At 47.1% G+C, this 11,442-nt stretch overlaps 1 protein-coding gene across 3 annotated transcripts; it reads left to right on the forward strand.

Moving 5' to 3' along the window:
- The first annotated feature begins 269 nt into the window (after positions 1 to 269).
- On the forward strand, positions 270 to 8,645 carry RPS24 (ribosomal protein S24). 3 transcript variants are annotated; one of them, XM_075610364.1, is made up of 7 exons: positions 270 to 361; positions 2,082 to 2,147; positions 2,930 to 3,139; positions 4,403 to 4,513; positions 5,967 to 5,984; positions 8,005 to 8,028; positions 8,568 to 8,645. In XM_075610364.1, exons 1-5 carry the CDS (start codon positions 359 to 361, stop codon positions 5,970 to 5,972), a joined length of 396 nt encoding a protein of 131 aa, XP_075466479.1. In that variant the 5' UTR covers positions 270 to 358; the 3' UTR covers positions 5,973 to 5,984; positions 8,005 to 8,028; positions 8,568 to 8,645. The 3 variants fall into 3 exon arrangements, with proteins under 3 accessions (XP_075466479.1, XP_075466478.1, XP_075466480.1); XM_075610365.1 differs by lacking the exon at positions 5,967 to 5,984 and having other exon boundaries at positions 271 to 361; XM_075610363.1 differs by lacking the exons at positions 5,967 to 5,984; positions 8,005 to 8,028.
- Positions 8,646 to 11,442: the final 2,797 nt, after the last annotated feature.

An 11,442-nucleotide genomic window follows, 5' to 3' on the forward strand; every position in this document is an offset into this window, starting at 1 on the left:
CCCATTTCAGTCCCTCCCCTGCCCCAGTACCTCCCATTACAATCCCTCCCCTGCCCCAGTACCTCCCATTTCAGTCCCTCCCCTGCCCCAGTACCTCCCATTACAATCCCTCCCATTACAATCCCTCCCATTACAATCCCTCCCATTACAATCCCTCCTCGGCCCCAGTAACCCCCATTGCATCTCTAGGATCAGCCCAATGGGAGGAGTCTGTCCTTGATTGACACTCACTGTTTACTTTCCAGCCGTTCTGATTGGACCTGTTAATCCCGCCCTCACCGCACACTCCTCGCGATATGATTGGCTGAGCGCGGCTGCTTCTTCCTTTCCTACGTCCCTGCGCGAGACAGCCGCCAAGATGGTGAGTGCCGCCGGTTACAATCCGTTCAATCCCTGCGCCATCCCGCCTCGGAGGGTTCCGGGAGTCTCCTATAACCTTCCTCGCACCCCTCCGCGGCGGGTGGCCGGGGTATTTGTGAGCGGGGGGCCCGGGGCAGAGCGATGGGAGAGTGAACAGCGAGCGCCGGGGGGGGGGGAGCCGCGGCCTAGTCACGGGGGAAGCCTACGCTGGTAGTGAGTCTCTCCTCGGCCTCCTGTCACGTGTTTGCCTTGCACCCCCACCTGTATTCGTTATTAAAGATCTCGTTGTTGTACAGCTGCATGTGTTACCAGGGAGAGAGAGAGAGAGGGGGGGGGGGTATACGCTAAGGCATGGGGGTGTTTTAGGGGTGTACAAGGTGAGGTTCTTATAGGGGGAGGAGATCTGGGGACGGTATAGGGTATGTAGGTGTACAGAATTGAAGAGGGTTTGGGACACAGCTAGGGGGGGGGGGCAGAATTGAGACCTGTAAGGGGGGGCAGAGGCTGGGACCTGTAATTGGGGGGGCAGAGCTTGGGACCTGGTGAGGGGTACAGAATTGGGACAGAGCTTGGGCCCCGGGGGGGGGGGGGGGGGGGGAGAGCTAGAATAAAGAGGCTGCCAGGGCTTGAGCAGTTTTTATATTTGATTCTTTTGAAAGGAGAACGTGGGTCTCCCCCGAGCAGGGGTGCCCGAGTCACCAAGGTCAGGTTTTTAACTACATAGCAGCTTCAGCACAGATGTCGCAATCCCACTGATTGAGCCACCTGTGCTGAAACAGGGATATCCTTAAAAGCTGAACTGTTGGAGGGGAGTCTTGAGGACTGGAGTTGAGCACCCCTAATATAAGAGCAGGTATGTCTGGGACCCTGATGTAAGAGGTGGAGTATTATCTCTGTCAATGTGGCTCTTCCAGTCTATTAAAAACGACGACTCCGAGCCCCTGTATATTGCTCTCTGTTGTAGATTGTCTCAATGTTATGTTTATTTTTATTTATAATCCATCTTCAGTAAAAATGTATAAACTGATTTGGGGTGCAATATATTTTAATGTTCCTGGTTGTGTAACATTTAAAGTGTCCATTTAAAGAAAAATTAGCATATCCGAAATATTTATGCCTTGCATGAATCTATAGGGGTAAAAGCACCTACAGTGTGAATTTAGTATTTACTTATCCGAGTCCTTTGTGGGTCAGTCAGGCTAATGATCTTTTCATCCTTATAGTTGGCTAGCTGATATATAGAGCTTACGACACACTGTGCTGGTTGCAGCCAATATGGCCACTTCAAAAACACCATCACCTGTAAATCCTGGTGCGAAGATCCCTTCAGGGATAGATATATTTATATATAAATATATCTATCTCGATAACGTAAAATGAAAATGGACCGATGTGGTCTGTCCTGGGTCACAGACTGATCACTAATAACTGTATCATAACAAATGATACATTTGTTGTTTTAATGGGAACAATCCCATTCAGACCAAAAGTACTAATAGGAACACTGACATAGCACCTTGCATTATGTCATAATAATGTGACACTGGGTTAATTAATGGATAACAGGGTTGTGATATGTGGATCATTCTTTTAAGAGCACCAAAGTCTGATATTCCCCCTGGATTTTGGAGATGGCTTTATATAAATTTGATTGGAATTGTATAATTTGCCTCAGTTTGCAAGCCTTGGTGTAATACAGGCTTATCTCTTCTCATTCTCAGAATGACACAGTGACCATCAGAACCAGAAAGTTCATGACAAATCGACTTCTGCAGCGCAAGCAGATGGTAAGAATCCAGTCCCAGCTCTGATCTCAATGTTACACAATTCTCTCAAATGTTTGAGATGGGTACTTTGGGGTTCTCTTGTGACCGTCGGTTTAACCTGTTTTTCTTTGTGACTGAAATTTATACAGGAGGCTCATAGTTACCACCATTTACCCTTTTTAACTCCAAATTGTTTATAATGCAGCAATCCTTCCGCTGTTTCAAACAATTGTCCTTTTTTTGTATATATGGGATTTTTACCGGTGCATCTCCCGGAGTTGATACAGGTGACAATTAACGGTGTTACTATGGGGATTTAAATGGCTGTCCAATAGGAAGCTGCAAACCAAGATGTAGCTTCCTGTTGGCTGTTTCGTGGCCATTTTGTTTTCCCTGGATGACGTTTAAACACAGTTGCCTTTACCGGTAAGTATCTCTGGAAAAATAAGGTTTAGCGTCGGTTAAATCCCGGTTGCAATTCAATTACAAAAAAAGTCATGGGTAAAAACAAAGAAGCTGGTAGAGCGGATTTAAATTAGTTTCTCCTCTGTTAGTGGTGTAAAATGTTAGCTACAGTGAAGAAAGCTCAAGCATGGCTGACATCAGAGCAGATGCGATTGGCTTATATTGAGAAGAGGGGAGTAGGGGGCGGTGTCTTGGAAGCCTCTTCTGGGGAACATCATGGAGCTTTTAAATGACATGACCAGTAATTGTTGTGTTTAAGTGCAGGGAGTTGTAATTGGACCGGGGACCTGTACTGGAAAAGTTAATCGCCACCTGGGTGTTTTTTTTTTCTCTTGCAGGTCATTGATGTTCTTCATCCTGGAAAAGCCACCGTCCCCAAGACGGAAATCAGGGAGAAGCTGGCAAAAATGTACAAGACCACCCCCGATGTCATCTTCGTGTTCGGCTTCAGGACTCACTTCGGCGGCGGCAAAACCACAGGCTTTGGCATGATCTACGATTCCCTGGACTATGCAAAGAAGAACGAGCCCAAGCACAGACTGGCCAGAGTAATTATTACTTTATATAGCCCCCTTCTTACCTTGTAGGGTAGAGTGAGAATATAGAGACCTAAAGCTTAAGCGGGACAGTCTAAAATGAGTCTGAATAAATCGTTTACAAAAATAGGAAATACAGCGCACAGCAAAGAGAGTGGGTCCAAAGATATAACAAATAATTTCTTTGAGTCCATTAAAAATGATGGTATAAGCAGACCTGCGCGTTTCGAGCGCATTGCACTTTATCAAGGAGTAGGTGGTCTGTCTACACCTCCATTTTTAATGGGCTCAATAAAGAAATATTTTTGTATCATCTTTGGACCCACTCTTTGCTGTGCGCTGTATTTCCTATTTTTGTACATCTCTACCTAGAATCCGCAGCGCGCCTAACAAGGGGCACAGGACAGGCATTTGCATATTTGTGAGTATATTGCTATTACTTCATGTGTTATAACAGTGGTCCTGGGACTATCCCAATGAGGTTGTGAGCGGTGGGCTTAGTCCCATTGCTCTCCCTTCAGGGTTATATTGTCCCTTTACAGGACTTCAGGTTTATTTACTCTCTCTATATACCACTGGCCTCTTATCCTGTGCCTTGGCTTATGTGTTATAATTTTCCGGCACTTAAACACTTATACAACTACATTTTTGCACCTGAATAAATAGTTTATTTTGTTGATGGCCTCTCAGCTGCCGTGATGGGTTCGGTAGTATTGAAGTGCAAAAATATTTGATATACGTACGGAGATCCTCAATTGGTTGAATGGGGGGGTCGGGGGGTTTGCAGGAAGTTGAAATAAATGGGACACTAGGTGGGTTTCCAGAATATCCCAATGCAGATGTACCCTGAATATTCCGTGTGATGGCCAACGCAGGGGTTCTCAACACCCCCAACAGGTCAGGTTTTCAGGATATCCTTGCTTCAGCACCGGTGGCACAATCAGTCCCTGCTTCAGCACACGTGGCTCAGGTCGAAGACTGAGCCTCTAATTGAGCCACGTGCTGAGGTTGGGATATCCTTAAAACCTGACCTGTTGGTGGGGTCTTGACGATTGGAGTTGCGAAACCCCTGTCTTAACCCTTCAGGTGCTGGATTGGCATGGCTGGCCATTTTCAGAGGTCCGCTTGAATTTGCTGGGCCCTGTTCTCGACCGAAATTAATTCCATTGACCACTATCAGGGGATACGTGAATTTAACTCGGAGGTGAGGTTACAAAAGTGGTGCCCCTGTATATAGTAACTTATTATTCTGCGCCCCCCCCCCCCCCTCACCAGCACGGCCTGTACGAGAAGAAAAAGACATCCAGAAAACAGCGTAAAGAACGTAAGAACAGAATGAAGAAAGTCCGGGGTACAGGCAAAGCAAGCGTGGGCGCCGGCAAAAAGGTAAGCGCTTGAAAAGAGCGGTGGCGCTGCGGTTTGTCATCGTGTTACATTGTAACTTCTTTACTGCAAAATAACTTTCTTCGTCTTTCCCATCCTCATCTGTCGGATTTCAGAAGGTAACGCGCGGCGTCTTTAAACTTGGTATAGATGAGCAGTAGTAAAGTAGTTGGCTTCTCTACATCTGGTATGGGGATATTGGAGCATTGAGAAGGCTTGTGTACATTTTACAGGCATTAGAGTTGTCCATAGAAGAGGTGGATGATGCTGCTGCTGCTATGGTGGCGTGTTCAAAACCTCACATGCTAGTGCTTCGTAAGAGATTTGAGGCCGTAGGTTTGTGCAGCAGCGCCATTTAGCGTTTAAGTTAGAGGCGGCCAACTCCAGTCCTCAAGGGCCACCAACTGGTCAGGTTTTCAGGATATCCCTGCTTCAGCACAGGTGATGCAGTCGAGGACTGACACCTGTGCTGAAGCAGGGATATCCTAAAAACGACCAGTTGGTGGCCCTTGAGGACTGCAGTTGGTCACACCTGAATCAATTATATGTAAATAGTACTTCCTTTTTGACTAACGGATGTACTCCACTAATGCCCGTTGAGGTTCTCCCCTCAGTACCTACAGTTTTGCGTGCTGTGGCTGCTGGGAGACATCTTCGGCTTACACTTATTCAGTTTGTGGTAGCTGGCTCAAGTAGAAATGTAGCAATAGTGTCTCTTAGTTTGGGGTGCTTGTTTTAGAGTTCCCATCGTGTTGGCAAGTGGGGTCACCAGCAATAATGATTAGAGGGCCCCCGTGTCTCTTTAATGATCTGCATCCCAGCTGTTCGCTTCCAGAATGGAGTACGGTGAATGAAGGTTTGTTGCGTCTTCCCGTGGTTGAAGAGCCACGCTGCGTGAACTTGTGACCTTTTTTCTAAAGCTCGCGTGTCCTTTAGCTCACGTGTGCCAGGTTTGGGAAGCTTGGGCATGGGTTGTTTCAAACAGCCGTGTCCCTTTATGTCTTAGCCACTAGTGCAGGGGTGGCCAGGGCCACCAACCGGTCAGGTTTTCAGGATATCCCTGCTTCAGCACAGGTGAGTCTTTGACTGAGCCACCTGTGCTGAAGCTCGGATATCCTGAAAACCTGACCTGTTGGTAGGACTGGAGTTGCCCACCCCTGCATCAGAGAGTAGTACACAGTAGCATTTCGACGTTGCCTCATTTGAGCCATATTTAAGTGCTTCTTACTTGGCCACTTAAGTTAACAATTGCCGGGAAGAGGCAAAGCTGCTCTATGAATTCAATTAACCTTCTCGCTGCTGGTAAGCTGAACAACCCATTGCAAATGAATGCAGCATCTCTGCAGTGGCATGTTTTTAGTGTGGATTGTTTTCCTGACTGTTTTCTGCACCCATGTAATTATCTGACCGTCTCCTCTGCCTTTCTGTTTCACACTCGCTTGGAATCTTCCATCAGAAATGAGGTGTCCTGCAGGTACAGACACTTGGCATGAGTGTGACAACCATACAAATCGTGCATTCCTCACACCCCTCCAAACGAGTTTATTTGCATGTGTCTGCTCTAGTCTGTCAGCTTTATCCGTAGCCCGGTAAATAGATTTTTGCACCGGTAATATAAAAGCTCTCCTTCTGGGGAACTTTAGACACTTGTTTTAGAACGGGGTGGGTACAGATTGGGGTAAGTGGGGGCAGGTACATTTTGCTTTATCAGATTATTTAGTTTGGCATCTGTATATCCTTTCCTTTATTCTCTGATCTAGAACACTAGTAAATATGATGCACCTAATGCAGGGACTGAATCTGTGGTGTAAAAATGCCAATTTATACAGGAATACCGCAGTCTGACCAAATCGCTCCTGAAACCAATGTAGCTCTTAACTGGTTTCCAATTTGAGTAGTCCCACCGGGGTCTCCTGAAAGCTGGCTTAATTTGTGATAACCTAACTTGTGCCCCGATTAGTTTGGAGACTGTTTTCAAAACGACTTGGTGCCATAATCTGTCCGTAGCCCTATTTAGGTTCTAGGCATTCTCCAGCTATCTAGATGACACCGTTAAGCTTTCTGGAGTTGTACTTGCATAGAGTAAAGTGGGGGTATCTCGGAAGCCACAGAGGAGGGGTTAGGAAGGGCACATGACATCATTTAGATGTGCGTAAAAATAACTGCTAAACTGATCCATAAGATGTACACAATTGTCACAAGTCTATGCTAGTCGCCACCAGCTAATGTGCTGTCACTGAGACTTCCGGGGGCTCCGCAGTCTGTGCTCCCCCATAATGTATTTGGGTACGGTCACAAGCGGTGCTAAACTGCAAGATGCACTATGGCGCTTTCAAGGGAATGGGTGTAAAGTGTTTTATGGCTTAACACCGTTTGGTTAATATGGCCTGTAGTATTTTTATTGTGTTTTTTTTTTTAAAGCTTTTAACCCCTCCCTCTGTTATTCCCAAATAAAGCGGCAGCTCAACCTGTATATATACACACGCGCGGGCACTTGTAAATGTACATGAACAGCCGCAAACGTTTGTGTTTTATTAGCGATATTTAATGCTTCCTGTTCAGTCGGGAATATTAAAGTCGCTGCAGAGCCGCCTGCCCACAGCCCCCGCACTGATCCGCTGCCTGTAAGGCGTGCGCCTCTGACCTAGTGGCAGTGACATCACTTGGTGGGCGGAGGTAGCAGTCTGCAGCTACTTTACTGGAAACATTGAATATCGCTACTCACACACGAAGAAACATTTACTACTGGTGAAGTAAGTTGTTTTTGTTTATAAGCCTTTAAATTTCATAAATATTCCAAAAAGTTTTTATGGTTGTCCTGCCGTTTTTAATACACCGTATTGCTCACACGTCAGATAATTTGGCTGCTCGTATAAAAGCAAAGAGACGTTTGCTTGCTAACTGAACATTTACCCGCTGTCGGCATGGATTGCACAGGCGACTTGCAACAGGAAATATGCTATAGGTAAAATCTGGGCCTTGTAATTGGCATTGGGGACAATATAGAACGGTCTAAATATGGGCCTTCCATGAACCTCACTGTGTGTACCAACCCAGGACATCGGGAGCCCGTCTTCCTGCCTGGCCGTGTTAACACCCCCAAACTGCTGGTATAAGGAGAATCCTGCCCGAACACACGCTATCCCTCCCCCCGTCTGTCAGTGCAACACCATCATGCAAATGAATCTGTGGAAGCTGCTTCTTTAAAGGAGCAGTCCCACGTAACTTTTATAGCGGGGCTCCCACAGTCAAATGCCACGTTGAGGTCTTTGGATCCGCTGGTTTCCATGATGCTTACCGGTGAAGTGACGGGAGTTTAAAGCTGGGCGTGAATCGGCCCTAAAGGAACCCCGCTCCAAACCTATCGATAAAAAGTAAAAATGGAGGTTGATTTAGGGGGACGGTGCCTTGAATTCTTGTTTATGGTTTGAAATATTAGAATAAATGTTAATAATTGTTTTTTTGTTCCCTTCGTTTTCCTGCCACTTTCTCAGTGAGCTGGGGAGTAGTTGGCACAGGTATATATGTCCGCAAAACTTTCTTATGACGCATGTTTGCATGGGAATGATTTTGCAATGTTTACAAATTGCGGCTATGGGGAGATGCAGTTCAGCGTGCTCACAAAACTGCGCCGCTTCAGTTTGCTCTCAGCCAAGGTTTGCTTTCACCTGCTAAGTAATTAAGCTTTTAAAGAACATTTAGCAAAAAGCAATGCAAATGTTATGTAATCATGCATGGCCAGTTAGTATTCGCTTCGCTACATATATCCACTGATTGAGCTTCCTATGAGATCGCACTGGCTCGGGCCCTCCTCTTCCTCGTTTACCCCCCTCCCCCCCCCTCTTACCCAGCTTCCCATGCTTCAGCCTGGCTGATTTTTCATGCTTGAAGCCTGATTTAATACCCAAGTAAATCAAATCTCAACAACAATCTGCAAGTAACCAATTCGGTGCTAACTGGACCTGAGTCAGTTTGCTTTGCATAGCAGGTCCTTAGTACTGAAAGGGTGAAGACCATTAAATCGTAACTTACCATGTTTGTTTTTCCCTTTCCACAGAAGGATTAGAGCATCCCGAGATGACTTGGCTGAAGATATTTGGATCCAGGAGCGTGTAATAAAATGTATAAAAATCGATGCCTGCTCACCTGTGTCTCAATACATTCAATCACTTCCTACTCACAGTTTGCCTGCAATCAGCAGTCCTGTGCTGCACTGCTGGTTCCTTGTCATATTGCTACCATCGCAAAGAGCGGAGGAGATTTAAATCCGTAGCATGTTCCCTGTAGTTGGCTGGCTATAGTAGCATTCCTGTAATATAAAAGCTTCCTTTTGCCCATTTCTACGGCATGGGGATTAACTTGTGTCCGCACCCCTGTAAACACTAGGTGGTGATGTGTACCTGATTCTCACTGTTAAATGTTAAAGCTCGCCTTTGCAGCAGAGAACCTCATGCCCTGACCAATACTACATCTGATGTCCCCATGCTATAAATGCCCTGCATTCTGAAATATGGTGCAGGCTTCGCTGGCCGGGAAAGGTTCACCCCACATGGGGGTGCAAGTAGGCAATCAGCGATGGGGTCTTCCTTTAATTATTTAAGGAGCCAGCAACACATTGGTAGCCACTGTGGCAAAGGCAAGAAATGTTGCTAAGCAAACGGCACAAGTGGCTTTAGCGAGCGGAGGACAGAATGGTTGACAGGGTCAGGCCAGCGCCTCTAAGCGTAAACTTCCTTAATAAAGGGTAATATCTCTGATTAGAAAAATACGCATGTTTTTGCATTTTTAACAAATTGTATAATATGCAGAGCAATATAATAACACGTAGATTAATCTGAAAATTTTCATTGTGTGCCTAACGAAAAGACTGCTTTCTGACTGCTGCAGGCTGAAATGCTGCTGCTATGTAACTTTATATTACGTAGTGCAACAGATCTGTTTGTGATACGTTTATGAAAGGGCAGATCAAAATGCTTGCTGTAGCAACCAAAGGATGATCAATATGTTAAAAAAAAATGGCATTAGGAGTAAAAAAAAATAATATATCTTTTATTATATATTTGTGACAGCACTGTATGCCTGTCTGCATCTCCTGTGTCCCTAGGGGAAATCTCATTGGTCCCTTGGGCTGGCCGGCCGCCCGCCCCCGCACCTCTCATTGGCCTGAGGCGGAGTGACGAGACACACACACACTGCGCGGCGCTAATCGGGACCCGCGTGCACCTCCTCTCCCCGGGTCTCCCGGTTTCCCGCACTTTTTCCTCCCTCTCTCCCCCCCTCCCCCCCCCCCCCCCACCGCTACAGTCAGCGGGGGAGCGGAGCGAGCGCCCAGGACACAGTGGGGGACTCACCCCACCCACACACAGCACTGAGCGGCTCACCACCCACACACACAGAGCACTGAGCGGCGCTCCCCCCCCCCCACACACACACAGAGCAGGCGGCTCTCCCCTCACACAGGCCTCTCCTCCGGCTGTCTCCGCCTCTCCCCGCGAGAGACACAGCACCTCCTCGCCGGAGCGTTTCAGCCTCTCCGCTGAGGAGCCCGAGGTGGAGGAGGAGGGCGGCCGTGTGCAAGATGAGTAAACGCAGGGGAATGGGTTATTTAACGCGTCCCTGACTCCCCCTGCCCTTTGCCCTCCCTGACCTTTGCTCCCCCTGCCCTTTGCCCCCTTGCCCTCCTTCCCAATGCCCTTTGCCCTCCCTCCCAATGCCCTTTGCCCTCCCTGCCCTCTGGGCCCCCCGCCCCTCCCTGCACTTTGCCCCTCCCTGCCCTTTGGCCTCCCTGCCCTTTGCCCGTCCCTCCCCTTTGCCCGTCCCTCCCTGCTCTTTGCCCCGCCCCTCTCTGCCCTTTGCCACCCCTGCCCTTTGCGCCCCTCCCTGCTCCTCCGGCCTTCCCTGCCCTTTGCCCTCCCTGCCCTTTGCCCTCCCTGCCCTTTGCCTTCCACGCCCCTTGGCCCCTTCCACGCCCCATCCACTCCATGCCCCCTGCCCTTCCACGCCGGGTATATCAGCTAGTATTTTTGTATTCGTTCCCAATACCACCTCCACCCCTCTCCAAAAGACCTTGTATTGCTATCAAGTCGTCTTGGCAAACCTGTAAAATTCCACAAGAGTAGAAAAAAACTGATTTATTAAAAACATATATAGCAAATGGAAATATTACTGTATGTTCATTTCCATGTCTTAGGTCTGCAACCCCGCCTTTCACCATTATAACTCCGCACACAGTGCTTCCACTGCAGCAAGTCATTCTGGGAAATGACATGCAAACGAGCACTACCTTTTGCATCAAAACCATATAACATGGTGCCCTGTAAGCGTATGCTTGCTGTGTGTGTATATATATATATATATATATATATATATATATATAGTGGACAGCACTCACTGGTGATTATAACAATATTATTAATACTGTTATAAATATGCACTTGGTCTGTTATCAATGGGGGATTGCACTTACATATACATGCTTGCATACATATCCACACAGCACATATATGTTAAGATACATATTGACACACATATGCTTGCATACATATCAACACACACATCCTCCCTCAAAAAAAAAAACAACCAAATGCCTAAAACTGCCACATTGCAAATATCCGGAGGTTTTTGCTTCTCTTTATTAAGAGGTTGGTTGCATGGGGAGAACAATGTGTATTGCAGATGGCAGGTAGCAGGTGATGAGCCAGTAGCTGTTAGAGGCTGGGCCTCGGTGAGTCAGGCTTGATTCATGGCTCTGCTGGTTAATCGGTAGGTAAAAGGCAATTTTGGATGTGGCTGGGGACTCTCGTCTCCTGTGTGATGCTTCTCACAGCTGTTACACATGATTTGTGTTGGAAGAGGTTTCGAGGGTTTGCATACGGAGTACTTCAGTGTGTGCTCTTGTGAGAGATGCACCTCTAGGCCTGGCACAGCAATGA

Source organism: Ascaphus truei, chromosome 8 (genome assembly GCF_040206685.1).
Source record: "Ascaphus truei isolate aAscTru1 chromosome 8, aAscTru1.hap1, whole genome shotgun sequence".
In the NCBI taxonomy this organism is placed as follows: Eukaryota; Metazoa; Chordata; class Amphibia; order Anura; family Ascaphidae; genus Ascaphus; species Ascaphus truei.

Excerpts from the sequence above, each read along its gene's own strand:
- RPS24 (XM_075610363.1), top strand. Across the intron at positions 2,148-2,929 it reads TTCTGCAGCGCAAGCAGATG|GTCATTGATGTTCTTCATCC; the intron begins GTAAGAATCCAG and ends TTTCTCTTGCAG. Across the intron at positions 3,140-4,402 it reads CCAAGCACAGACTGGCCAGA|CACGGCCTGTACGAGAAGAA; the intron begins GTAATTATTACT and ends CCCCCTCACCAG.